General features: G+C 43.7%; 1 protein-coding gene and 1 long non-coding RNA gene across 11 annotated transcripts in view; one reads left to right on the forward strand and one right to left on the reverse strand.

Annotated features, from left to right (window-relative positions):
* The window catches only part of PRDM10 (PR/SET domain 10), a 69,616-nt gene extending 58,056 nt beyond the window's left edge, over positions 1-11,560 (forward strand). For 9 of the 10 annotated variants that reach the window (XM_065568960.1, XM_042851941.2, XM_042851940.2 and 6 more), the window contains 7 exons: positions 685-885; positions 1,768-1,911; positions 4,141-4,311; positions 6,614-6,754; positions 7,008-7,176; positions 8,134-8,246; positions 10,455-11,560. In XM_065568960.1, the coding sequence (XP_065425032.1) occupies positions 685-885; positions 1,768-1,911; positions 4,141-4,311; positions 6,614-6,754; positions 7,008-7,176; positions 8,134-8,246; positions 10,455-10,691 (1,176 nt within the window). In that variant the 3' untranslated portion in view covers positions 10,692-11,560. Of the gene's footprint in view, positions 1-684; positions 886-1,767; positions 1,912-4,140; positions 4,312-5,162; positions 6,755-7,007; positions 7,177-8,133; positions 8,247-10,454 lie in introns of all 10 variants that reach the window. The other variant, XR_010592959.1, reaches the window with a different exon arrangement.
* Positions 1-14,265, reverse strand: part of LOC112059011 (uncharacterized) — a 33,562-nt gene that overhangs the window by 16,147 nt on the left and 3,150 nt on the right. The window contains exon 4 of the long non-coding RNA XR_006174878.2: positions 8,092-8,273. This is a non-coding gene — a long non-coding RNA (uncharacterized LOC112059011). The remainder of the gene's footprint in view (positions 1-8,091; positions 8,274-14,265) is intronic.

Raw genomic sequence — 14,265 nt, forward strand, 5'->3', positions numbered from 1 at the left:
CATTGACCTCCGTTTCTGATATGAACTTTTATTTATTCTGGAAAAGTTGCACCAACTTTTCTTGCCTCCACAATGTGATTCACTGATGCCTCCTATCTGTGGTTTAGAAGAGCATCCCACTCCTTGCTGAATGTTTCTTTAGTTTTGTTTCGCTTGCTTCCTTTTTAGATTATTATAAAAGGTTACTTTGTTGTTTTTCTCTAACTGTAGCTCCTATGATGTGTCTAAAGAAAAACAGACTTGCTGATCCCTTATAGTTTATTAAAGACCCCGTGATGCTTGAGCAACAGTAGAGATGTTAATCCTAGTAGCCTAGGCAAATTCCAATTCCAGTGATGACATTCTGCCTCCCATGACATTTCCCCTTTGAATGTCAGTTGAACAGGGGTTTCCTCCTCAATTCCTGACCTAAGTAGTTGTGTAGTGCTGGGTTTCTGTGCAGTGTGAAGTAGTTATTACGTGCCATCCTGGAGATAGTTGTCTCACTAGCTGGTAAAGTGATACGTGTGTGTGAGAGAGAGAGAAAGAGAGAGAGAGAGAGAAACAACTATCATATAAAATTATTGTACAAATTCCTGTTAAAAAAGGCATGTGAACTTTCTGGATGGAGACACACAAACTCTGTCTGTTTTGGGCACTGCCATTGGTGTTAAGCTGCTTTCATTCAAAAATTTTGACCTATAGGTGTACAAGAGTGCCAGCAAACGCAAAGCCCATATTCTGAAGAACCATCCCGGTGCTGAGCTACCTCCAAGTATCCGGAAACTGCGCCCAGCGGGACCAGGAGAGCCAGACCCCATGCTGAGTACTCACACCCAGCTCACGGGCACAATAGCCACTCCACCAGTCTGTTGTCCTCACTGTTCCAAACAGTACAGCAGTAAGGTACTGTGAGTGTCTCCTTGCGTCAGAACAGAGCCCCTCCCTAGTGACGTTGTTCCACCACAGCTCTTGCATTGGTCAATCCAGGGGTTCAGCCCTTTCATCATGAATCAGACAACAGATTTCAAGCTAACTGAGTACTAACAGTGTGAACACAGTTTACTTGATTTACAAAGAAAGGAAGTGTTTAGTGGTTAGATTAGGGAACTGGTTGTCAGGATTCCTGGGGTCTATTCCAAGCTCTGCCATTGATTTGCTGTGTGATGTTGGGTAAGTTGCTTTATCTGCGTGGGTGTCAGGGCTTGTCTATATGTGGAAATTGACCAGAATAGCTATTGTGGAATAAGCTCTTATAGAATACTTTCCCATGTAGACACTCTTATTACAGAATAAAAGTGTTTACACAGAGTGTTATTCCAGACCCTACCATATTCCAGAAACACATCCCTAAGCCAAAGGAGATACTTACGCCCCTCCTGGGTACATGAGTTTAAAAGAGTGTTTTTTTTCCTTTTCCAGGGTTGAGGTACCCAATATCAGGGCCACTTCTGTGAATTTTGTCCATAGATCTTTCAAAACTATCCCCTTAAGTTTCTTTTGATGGGTCTTTTTTTATGAGATGGGTAGTAAAGAGAGGAAGGAGGGAGTCAGAGACAGAAGAGACTTTCTGCTCTCTTCTGAATGAGTACTCAAAACATTTGACTGTGCGGGGGAGATTGGTCCATGGGGCCATGAAGTTTGAGAGGCAAAAGCTCATCATCAGGCAAGTCTAATTAATATGAACTCCCTGGTCTTTGTGTTTTCTCACTGGTGACCTGAGCATCGCATGGTCTGAGGAATCTCACTGGCCAACTCCCTAACCCTCTTCTCTGCACCCCTCCACAGACCAAGATGGTACAACACATTCGCAAGAAGCACCCTGAGTTTGCTCAGCTCCCTAACACGATACACACGCCCTTGGCAGCAGCCGTCATCAGTTCCACCCCTGCAGTTTTAACCACTGACAGCACTACAGGAGAGACCGTTGTGGTAAGAATGCAAAGGATGGATAACCGTACTCAGAGATAACCATTGTTATTAATGGTTCCCAATCCTGCTGGAAAGGCATAACAAGTGGGGTTCCGCCGAGGTCTGTTTTGGGACCAACTCTGTTCAATATCTTCATTAACGACTTAGATATTGGCATAGAAAGTTTAGTTTCTGCACACGTGATCAGCATGACTTGATCTAAAGCAGAATGGGCACAATGCCAGTCACAGAAGCACTCTCCACAGTGCCAGCCAGCATGAGGAATCTTGACCACCGTGTTGGAAGTTTCTGAATTCCCCTGCTTCCCTTCCATGCAGAGGGAAGAATGAAACTCTTGGGTCCCTCGGCCTATTGCAAGGCAAGAATTAAATCCTTGCACTCCAACAGCTAGGGAAGAGAGACGGGAGATGGAACCCTTGTTCCCTGGAGCCGGGGGCGGAAAAGTGTAGAGATGTGATGACAATCTTGTGAAACTACGTCTGTACAAAATAGCAAGACTATTGGCAAACACTAAATGGATTAAAAACTGGCTAACTGATAGGTCTCAAAATGTAACTGTAAATGGAGAATTGTCATTGATCAGGTCTGTTTCCAGTGGTGTCCCACAGGGATTGGTTCTTGGCCCTACACTATTTAACATCTTTATCAATGACCTGAAAAAAAACATAAAATCATCACTGATAAAGTTTGCAGATGACACTAAAATTGAGGCAGTGGTAAATAATGAAGAGGATAGGTCAATGTTTCAGCGTGACCTAGATGCTTGGTAAACAGGGCACAAGCACACAATATGTGTTTTAATTTGGCTAAGTGTAAATGTATACATCTGGGAACAAAGAATATAGTGCAGGCCATTTTAACGGGATGAAGGACTCTGTCTTGGGAAGCAGTGCCTCTAAAAAGATTTGAGGGATAAATTAGCTGAACATGAGTTCCCAGTGTGACGCTGTGGCCAAAAGAGTTCATGCAAACCTGGGATGCATAAACAGGGGACTCTTAAATAGGAGTAGAGATGTTATTTTGCCTCCGTATTTGGCACTGATGTGACTGCTGCTGGAATCCTGTGTCCAGTTCTGGTGCCCACAATTGAAGAAGGATGTTGATAAATTGTAGAGGGTTCAGAGGAGAGCCAAGAGAATGATTAAAGGACTGGGAAATATGCATTATAATGATAGACTCCAAGAGCTCGTATGCAGCGTTGTTGTAGCCGTATTGGTCCCAAGATATCAGAGAGAGACAAGGGGAGTGAGGTAATATCTTTAATTGGACACTTCTGTTGCTCAGAGAGACAAGCTTTCGAGTTACACAGAGCTCTTCTTCAGCTCTGTATAAGCTTGAAAGTTTGTCTCTCTCACCAATAGAAGTTGGCCCAATAAAAGAGATTACCTCACCCACCTTGTCTCTCAAAGACTTCTATTTAGCTTAACAAAGAGAAGGTTAAGGGGTGACTTGATCACAGTCTGTAAGTAGCTGCATGGGGAACAATAGTTAATAACGGGCTGTTCAATCTAGCAGGGAAAGGCATAACACAATCCAGTGGCTGGGGGTTGAAGCTAGACAAATTCAGACTGGAAATAAGGCATAAACAGTGAGACTAATTAACCATTTGAACAATGTTGAATGGTGGATTCTCCATCATGGTAAATTTTTAAATCAACACTGGATGTTTTTCTAAGAGAGCTGCTCTAAGAATTATTCTGCGGCAGATCTCTGGCCTGTGTTAGACGGGAGATCAGACTAGATGATCCCAGTGGTCCCTTCTGGCCTTAGACTCTATGAACCTATGAACTGTTCTCTCACATTTACTCACCAGCATGACACAGCCATTGCAGCCCCATCACAAGATGTGATTATTTTGTGGTTGTCTGAAATGTCGGTCTTTGGCAAGGTGGCCCACCAGCAATTAAAAGCTGAGCACAGCTGCATCGAGTAACAGGAGAGTAACTCTAAATCTGGCAGAGAATGCAGTTCCTTCCTGTATGCCTTGTCCCTGCCAGTGGTAAGGAAAGAGAGTGAGCATGAAAATATGGGTCCCCCACGATGCAGAACAGAGCATTCCCACTGACCTGATTGCTGACAGAATCTCATTAAGTGGAGCTCCATACACAATAAACTCTTCTAAATTACTGACTAAGCTTCAGTGATTTAGGTTAGGTTAAGTACAAACGTGCAAAGTATTCAGTCCAAGAGATAATCTTGCATGATGCACTGTGTGCCTGTCTTCCTCAGACAACAGACCTGCTGACGCAAGCAATGACAGAACTGTCCCAGACCCTGACGACAGACTATCGAACCCCACAGGGAGATTATCAGCGAATCCAGTACATCCCTGTGTCACAATCTACAGCTGGCCTGCAGCAGCCCCAGCACATACAGCTGCAGGTTGTGCAAGTGGCCCAGGTAGGTAATCTACTGAGGATGTATCTTATATCTCTCCCCAAGCCTAAGTGACACCAGTTTTGAAGACTTTGAAGTCCCTCCCCCTCCCCACCCCCCCGAGACCTGGAGCCAAAATCTGAACGTTTGGAAAGTGTTTGCTTTCCCCATGTATTAACTCTTAGGGTATTCGTCCTCTGTGACATTCAGTAACCCCCTTAAAAATAAATATAGAGGGTAATGGGATTAGTGGAGCTGGGGAAATGGATTTCAGGCAGCTTTGCACAACCAGAGCAGCTCCTTTAAACCCTTCAGCCTCTGATTGCTTGGGTGGATCTGAAAGTGTCAAACAGCTTATATTTGAGCCTGAAATGGGGAGCTGCTTCCTGTCCCTTTGTTGCTCATTTTTAGCAATGCTGCACCCCCTGTTAACGATGGCCTAAATACTGGAACCATTTGACATGAATTTATGAAGTTTTAATGATTCAGCTGCTGAGATTCTGGTGCCTGCAGCTTTGAACTGATTTTAACAAGGTGTGATGTCTCTAATTAAATTACTATAATTAAGCAGAAGTTGGTGCCTCTAAGGGCTTGGCTACACTTGCGAGTTACAGCGCAATAAAGGACCCTTGGGTGCCCTAGCTCACTACTCGTCCACACTGGCAAGGCATGTAGAGCGCTCTGACTCCACGGCTACAGCGGTCCTAGTACTCCACCTCGGCAAGTGGAATAACGTTTGCTGCGCCCCCTTGGAGCGCTGCAGTGCCAGCATGGACGAGTTGTTGCATTACTGCGCTCTGATCAGCCTGCGGAAACGTCCCATAATCCCCGTAAGTCAAGTGGCCACTCTTCTCATTGTTTTGAACTCGCTATAGGAATGCGGATATGCTGTTTGAAAGCTCCGTTTCTGACAGCCGGCTGCTTATCTACTCCAAGACAGATAAGTGTGCTCCGAGACAGATTAGTGTGGAATGCTGTGTGTGAGAGAGAGAGGCGAGAGGGAGAGGGGGGGTCTGCTGCTGTCTGAACTTACAAGACAGCATGCTGACATGCTCTCAGCCCCCCACATACACACAACACTCTGCCTGTCACACTCCACACACACCCCCCATTTGAAAAGCATGTTGCAGTCACTTGCATGCTGGGATAGCTGCCCATAATGCACCGCTCCCAATGCCGCTGCAAGTGCCGCAAATGTGGCCACGCCAGTGCGCAAGCAGCTGCGCTTTCCCTACTGCGCTCTCCGAAGGCGGGTTTAACTCACAGCGCTCTACATCTACAAGTGTAGCCATGCCCTAAGAGTCTTTAATAGGCAAGACACTGGAAACTTCACTTTTCTTTCCCCTAACATAGATCTGTATCTAATCAGAGCATGGATATGCAGTTCTGGAATGTATGAACACAAACATTTACAGAGAGGAAGGATGGTCCAGTAGTTAGGGCACTAGTCTAGGACTTGGGAGTCCAAGTCCCTGATCTGCCACGAACTCCTGTGTAATCTTGGGCAGATCACTTAGCCCTGGTCTACACTACAGAGCTAGGTTGACGTAAGGCAGCTTATGTCTGCCTAACTCTGTAAGCATCTACGCTAAAATGTAGCTCCCACCCATGTAACTTGCCCACTACACCGACTGGATAACTCCACATCCACGAGAGGTGTAGTGCTTAGGCGTAGTTAAATCGACATAGTGTCAGTGTAGACACTGCGTTGCTTACATTGACTGGCGCTGCCTGTCAGAAGCCGTCCCACAATGCCCACACTAACAGTTAAATCTGTGCAAGTGCTCCTGGTGAGGACACGCACTGCCAGCATAAGGAGCGTAGTGTAGACATGCAAAAGCGATTGAATTACTGTGGGGCTGTACGTTGACCTAACTTAGGTCGACTTAATTTTGAAATGTTGACTTGCCCTTAGTCTCTCTGTGCCTGGGATCCCCATCTGTACAGTGAACTTCCCTACCTCACAGGGGTGTTGTGAGAATAAATACATTAAAGATCGTGAGGCGCTCAGATGCTAATTGGCACCATATAAATCGATAGATTTAATAATTAGAGAATTGTCTCTTTGTGCCACTAAATTGCTTATTTACCTTCCATTATGACGCAATTTTTAGCCCTGTTTACAAGTTAGCAACAACCCTGTTGTAATGTAGGCTACTGATCACTCCAAGTGTTGCTTATTGTTTAATATTTGTATTAGGATAGTGCCCAGAGGTCCCCATCAGGATCATGGCCCCATTGGTCTAGGTACTATGCAAACAGAAAGGTGGACACCGTCCCTGCCCCAGGGAGTTTACAGTTCACAGCTCTGCTTTGATTTTCCCAGGCTACCTCACCTCACCAGTCCCAGCATTCCACGGTGGACGTTGGACAGCTGCATGACCCCCAGACGTACACCCAGCATGCCATCCAGGTGCAGCATATCCAGGTCACAGAGCCATCCCCAACAACTCAATCGTCATCACAGGTATCCCATGCTTTCAATGCAAAGAGCATTCTCCGCTGGAGTTTTATGCAGCCCTATGCAGCTGATGCTCTGTCCGTAGGACTCCCATTGTTTCCCATTAGTCACGTAGCTGAAGTTGCGTAACGTACATTGATCCCCACCCCCCAGTGTAGACCAGGCCTAAGAGGAATGTATCTCCAGCAGTACAAATGTGTGTAATCCATATCCTGCTGGCAGATAAATAATTATGTCTATTTTCATGGTGTTGTTCTAGGTGGGAGCTCAGCCATTGAGTCCCTCATCACAACAGTCTCAGCAGGAACTCAGCCCCTCCCAAATGCAAACGACGACATCAGCACCAAGCCAAACTCTCCAGCAACAGCAAGGATCCTCAGTCCAGCACACGTATCTACCCAGCACATGGAACTCATTTCGTAGCTACCGTAAGTATCAGAAATGGAGAAGGTCAGCAATCCCATTAACTCCCTTTGGTACTGGATTCAAGTCTCTTAGCTCCTTTTCCTCCATTTCTCCAGCTGTAAAATGGGAAGTGAAACACTTCCCTACTTCACAGAGAATTGGGAGGATTCATTAGTTAATGTTCATTAAGCTCTTTGAAGGGGAACAGGGCTATATAAATACAAACTATTATTATTGGACTTTCCCCTTTCCAGGCTAGAGTCACATCCTTGTGTTTTAAGTGGTCTGTTTTAGCAGGCTGGTTTCTCTTTTCCAAGGGGCGTGCATTTGGCAAGAATAAGTCTGCCTTGGAGAATGGATTGTTTAAATTCAGAGGAAAGCCCTAACGCATTCTGAAAAGGCTCATTTAAGAGAGGGTGACACAAAATGGACTTTTCACAACTGATGTCAAGTACCTTCCTGTGCAACTCTGGCCAACAACCCTCTATGAATCCTGGAGCAACACATCCTTGAGGAATACTTCCATATATGGCAACAACGGAATATGATGGCTGTGGACTAAAGAGATCCTGAGATGATGTCAGTTGGTGTAGCTCCACTGAAGTCAATAGGGCTATGCTGATTTTCACCACCTGAGGATCCAGCCCTAAGTATCTGATTCTTTTTCCCACGGGAGCTCAAACTTTGCCCAGATGAAGGCTGTGTTGATAACTCACCAGAAGCCCAACACTTAAATTGTACGACCTGGCATCAGTTGCTGCCTAATCTTACGGCCCTTGGAGACTGGGTGCCAGCATGCAACTTCCATCTTCATTTAAGCAGCCGCACTGCATTTCATGCTGAAACTTGTACTCTTTGCCAGTCAGCCTTACCTCTGCATTAAAATGGGGATAGTCACAGGCCCCACTGTAGCACTCCCGGGCTTTATCCATACTAACCTCTGACAGTCTTTAACTGTATTTCTCGATCCTCTCTTCTAGCATCAGAAATTCAGATGATGACCATCCCACAGGGTCAGTATGTGATCGCAGAGACCGCGGTAGGCACTCCTGTCACCACAGTGAACACAGGGCAAGTGAAAGCGGTCACCCAGGTAAGCAGAAGGATGGCAGTCTTTGTTCTGGGAGGATGAATTAGACATAAAGCTCTCGATCTGAACACATTAAAGAAACACCAAAAGAAATGTCAGGGGGACACAAAGTAGGAAACATGGTGGTGTCATACCAAGGATACGTGTAAAGGTGTTTTCTGAAGTTACGTGCCTTACAACTGATAAAAACTGAATGTGTGTGTAAGTGACAGAGAGATAGAACTGTATGATCTAAAAGATCCCAGGCCTTCTGCAACACTTGTACCAAGTGCCATATTGGGGCAGTGACCATAGCTACGCTTGCAGCCCTTGGTTACGTAACATGCTGGGACTCAAGAGACCCAAGGCTGAGGAGCAATGTGGCATTGTTCTTAAGGGTCCAGGAGGCAAGAAATGATCTATTTGGTGGGAAGGTGTCAGTCATCTACTTCAAGGGAAAACACAGTTAATTGTTTATGCAGTACCACAATCCCTATGAGGTGGGGTAGCTGGGTGATCTGCTGCAGAGCTACGGAGCAGCAAGCCCTGGCCTAAGGAGAAGCCCAGCAGGTAGGAGCCAATCATTAGCTGCTGCTTAGTTGGATATGCGGATCATGCTGCTACACACAAGTGAACATGAAGAACCCTGTACTAAAGCATTTCCAGTCTGATGCCACCGTGTGGCTGACATTCACTCGTATGAGTGGCTTTACATGAGCAAATAGTTCCATTTAGCTCATCAAACTGAGTCCAGTAGGACTACTCCCTTGCATAAATGATTGCAGGACCAGGGCCCAAATTAGTAGTATTGATTAGTTATAATACTTCAGATAGGTAAATATTTATTAAAGCCGGCTACAGACAGAAATGAATTTTCAAAACAGTTTTTAGAAACTTTTGTCATTGTTAAACTCTTTGCATAACTGAATGGTGTGAACGGACTCAGTGAAAGCTGCCACGATACTCAGATTGTCTAGCAGGAGATCGAACATACTGATCTAGGATACAGAAAATGCAGCTCCCACTGGAATGTATGGTGAAATAGGAGACTTTCAGAGTTATTGTAAAGTGAGTTAGTTATTTTAATTTTTTGCATGGGTGGGTTAATTATACAGTTGGTTTTAGCCAATGTTAAATTAACCCTTTTTTTATAAAAAGAACAGGAGTACTTGTGGCACGTTAGAGACTAACACATTTATTTGACCATAAGCTTTCGTGGGCTACAGCCCACTTCATCGGATGCATGCAGTGGAAAATACAGTAGGAAAATATATATATACACAGAGAACATGAAACAATGGGAGTTACCATACACACTATAAGGAGACAAGTATCAGAGAGGTAGACATGTTAGTCTGGATCTGTAAAAAGCAACAGAGAGTCCTGTGGCACCTTTAAGACTAACAGATGTATTGGAGCATAAGCTTTCGTGGGTGTGTGCGTCTGACGAAGTGGGTATTCACCCACGAAAGCTTATGCTCCAATACATCTGTTAGTCTTAAAGGTGCCACAGGACTCGCTGTTACTATAAGGAGAGTGATCAGTTAAGGTGAGCTATTATCAGCAGGAGAGAAAAAGAACTGTTTGTAGTGGTAATGAAAATGGCCCATCTCCAGCAATTGACACAAAGTAAAACTATTTCCCCATGCTTCTCCCTACTCCCCCCCCCCCCCGCCCCCTTACAGTTCCTCACATCTTCTTATCAATTGCTGGAAATGGGCCATTTTCATTACCACTACAAACAGTTCTTTTTCTCTCCTGCTGATAATAGCTCACCTTAACTGATCACTCTCCTTATAGTGTGTATGGTAACACTATGTTACCATACCATGTTCTCTGTGTATATATATATCTTCCTACTGTATTTTCCACTGCATGCATCCGATGAAGTGGGCTGTAGCCCATGAAAGCTTATGCTCAAATAAATTTGTTAGTCTCTCAGGTGCCACAAGTACTCCTGTTCTTTTTGCGAATGCAGACTAACACGGCTGCAACTCTGAAACCTTTTTTTATAGTAGTTAAATGAGCCTTACAACTTTGAAATATCCTGTTTGTGGTTTTATTCTGTAAATGTTTGAATGGAATACAGTTTAATTTTACAATCGCTCATTCATATAGACAATATCCCCCTGTGTTGAGACAGAAAAGTTGTAATAAGAAGGTGTGAGAGAAAGATGGCTATTCCGGTGCTCTGAAACATCACTGTAACTTGTGCTTCTACTCTCTGTGCAGACCCATTATGTGATATCTGAAGGTCAACCCGATCTGGATGTAAAACAGAACTCTTCACTCTCCAGTGGGGTGCAGGTGGGTGTGTCTCAGCCATCAGCGCACTGTGACCCCTTGGAATCACAAACAACCAATCAACAGCAAACCACACAGTACATCATCACTACAACCACCAATGGCAATGGGGGCAGTGAAGTGCACATCACTAAACCAAGAACTTTCTCCGCAGAGCATGAATGAAGAAATCCCATTGTGTCACCTGACTTTAAGGATAACCTCTCCCCCAAAACATCTGGGTGTCCTGGAGCTCATTATGTTTTAAAGTATTCATTCACATAACTTCAGCTAGAAGCTTGGAGCACTTGCTGATGCTTTATAAGGGGGTTTAGGTCACAGCAACAACTAAAAAAATACCCTCATAACCCTTTGGGAATGGTGCCATCTTATGCAGATCTTTAAGGAAAAGGAAAAAGTGAGAAACGGAAACTGTGCTTGCCCAGAACTTTACTTTTTGGCATGTCTGATGACCCTTATTTTTCCTTTGTGAAAGTATCACAGTATACAACATTTATTATAAAGGTGGGGGAAAATACTTGCCAAACAAATAGCTAACGGCAGATTATGCCCCATTTACATTTCTACCATCTACAGTTAAACAAAAAGACATCATATAAATTGCCTGTGGTATTCGCTGTATGTCAGAACTGCTCCCTGTGTCTTTATTTTTAAATGGCCAAGGAAGAGGGGAATATACCAGCTAGATAAAGAGCAGACCGCCTGGAAAGAAGGAGCAGCAGCAAATCGGTGATTCCTTGTGTGCGCGTGAGTGTGAGAGGGACAGATGTAACAATGAAGCTGTGAAACTGTGCAGAAGCAGTCAATTAAATTATTATTTTAGCAACCTTTTAGAACTGTTTACATACTGTCTGCGCTGCCCTGCCAAGAAGTTCTGGGGAGAAGGAAAGATGCAGTCTTGAAACCTGAGTGTTTGGAATTGAAATCCTAATAGCACATGACAGTAACACTGAGCCTATACTGTGTTTCCCCTACACTCACAGGGAACTCTTCTTTTCCCTTGTAAACCAATAAAAGGCTCAGTAATGTTTGAACCTCTATTGTAGCTTTGTGCTGTGACCCCTAATGATGGTTGTATGAAGAGAGAATGGGGGGAGGGAGTTTAAAGAAATGGATTTTTTTTTTTTTTTTAACTTTTCGTTGGTAGTTTTAAAGTAAAAAGGCACTCCGAACTCCGTGCCTTACAATTGCTGTTTGAAACTCACTTTAACCTGCAATGTCAGAAGAGAACCTTTGTAACCTGCTCCCTCTGTACACACTTTTTGCAGATGTGGTATACTTATCTCTAGGGCTGCCTCAAATTTTAATTTCTTTTCCCCGTGAAGGTTGACTGGAAAGTTGGTTGCTCTGATAAAGTTGGTTGCTCTGATTTTCCATGTACCTTGTGCTGCAATTCCTATAGACTGTTTCATAAAATGACCAGCCTTGGACTCAGGAAACACAAAAAAAGAATGCTAGTGGACCACTATTATAGGACAATGAAAGCCATCTCAAAGGATTGCTTGATCTGGCAGACCTGGTCTTTTATAGAGCTTGTGTTATAGTTTGGGACCAGGAGAAAGGGAAGCTGTGTCTTTAAAGCAGTTTATTTTTTTCTTACATTGCTCCTCTTTAAGGGTCTATTTGTTTGTTTGTTTTTAAACCAAGGGGAAGGGGGTAATTTTTAGTCCGGTACATAGGAGAATATCACCACAGCTCCACTGACTGTTGATGGGAGATACTAAATATGCCTAAATCTCCACTGACTCTGCTTGAAAAGCTACCCCAGAGTGTCAGTGTCTACTAGGATACATTGTAAACTTTGGTCTCAATGGCCTTTTGGGACATAATAATTAACAGATGAAATCTCTATTTTGAACAACTTTCCTTTGGTGCTGCACTGAAGATCCCTTGCTTACACAAGTGTCCCCGTTGGTTTTGGTGGGGCTACTTGTGAGTGTGTGTAAGAGTTGCAGTAGCAGGCTCGATGATGCCAAACCTTCAACTGAAGTCACAATTTAAAGCCGTAACTGGACAACTACTTGATGGCAAAGCCTGGTGACACATATTGCTGTGGTAAATAACATATCCATTCACATGGACTGGAAACAATGACTGTGCATGATGAGATAAACCCTGTTTAAATATTGGCCGGCTCAGCACTGCTTTAGGGTAGTCTTGAAGCGATTGGCCAAAATGTAGATTAAATTTGTACCTGGGATCTTCCTGCTTTGACTGTCCCGAAATGCTGGGGCATTAACAAGTTAGGGGCTTGGGTTCTGCTCCAAAGCCCATTGAAGTGAATGAGCGTCTTTCCATTGACTTCATGGGCTTTGGATCAAGCCCTTTCTTTGCAGCTGTGCTGAGCAACGGTCATTCCTATTGATTTCAACTGGAGTTGTACATGCTGAGCACTTCTGGAAATCAGGCCCTTGGGATGTTGTTTGTGTAGGAGAAAAGAAGGATGCTCACTGCCCTGACTTTGCCTCACAGCTTCTTATTAATAAAAAGGGGGCTTTTCTCAGATTGCCACATGATCTACTGACTAAAAATGAAGGTATACACGTTCCTCTACACGGTCCTACAAATTTAAAGTCCGATATGTGGTACTACAGATAATGAGAAGTAGGGGATTTGAAAATGTCACATGGTAAATAGTTACTGTTTTACAGGAGTCTTTTCAAGTCTTTAAAGGTCCAGATTCCAGATATGAAGAATAAGCCTTTAAAGCATTGCAAATGTAGGCTTTAAAAAGTAATGTTTTCTTCAACTCTGTTTAGAAAACATCACTTAATGGGGACACTTGTTCTTGTACCAGTTATTTCAAGTTAAAAACTAGCCCATTGTTATGGAATGCAGTTTGAAAATGGCCTTTTTGAGTTTGTATCTTGTTTATCGAGGATTTTTGTCCTGTGTCTCACAGAGGCACCACGTACAAAACCACCAGCCAGAAACAAAAGCGGTGGTTCACTTTGTGTCTCAAATTAATGGATGGATGAGAATACAATATATACAAAGAGAGACCTAATCTTCCCTGGGAATTAAGCATCATGCATATTCATTCCAAAGTAGTGAATTATAATGATTACACAGATCTGGGGAGAGAACAGAAATTTGGTAGTGAAAAATAGTCCTACAGTTGGGTCTGTAGTGCAGGACCCCTCTTAAAAATGAAAATCTGTTTCTATGGCTGTGCGCAGACCTGCAGTGCAGAAAACATATGAATTTCTTTTCTTTTGCTGGAGCCAGCCCGAAGATCTCTGTCTCCTAAATAATGTCCCATCAGAGCTTAATTTTGGAGTACCCTTCATTGTCACTGAGAGCTAAAGGCTGCCCTAAGAATTACATGCTGGGTGCTCCCTTTGGCTTCCATTGGGTACCTCTGCTCATGCATCTGAGCGCAGAAGTTGGCCCTGATTCTCTGCTCTCCAAAAGCGTCTTACTTGCTTCTTTCCAAGAACTGTTAAAACACCTGGGACTAAATCTGGATGTTTCGTGAGACACTGAAGCTGACTGACTAGTTGCATCATTCTGACCCTGTTCTGTTATTTAAATGTGTATGTTTATTGTACATTCAGTGACTGTTATAGTGTTAATAGTATTGTGCTACCTGGCAGGTGTAAAAACAAAATTAATAAATTTTTCTTCTTTTTTAAATACGGAACATGATTTGTGCATTCATGATGGTTGCAGCAGCAGCTGCTGTAGTCAAATATGATTCAGCTTACACCTGTAAGTTACTTATCTTAAGCTTCCAGGC

Source organism: Chrysemys picta, chromosome 16 (assembly GCF_011386835.1).
Source record: "Chrysemys picta bellii isolate R12L10 chromosome 16, ASM1138683v2, whole genome shotgun sequence".
Lineage (NCBI taxonomy): Eukaryota > Metazoa > Chordata > Testudines > Emydidae > Chrysemys > Chrysemys picta.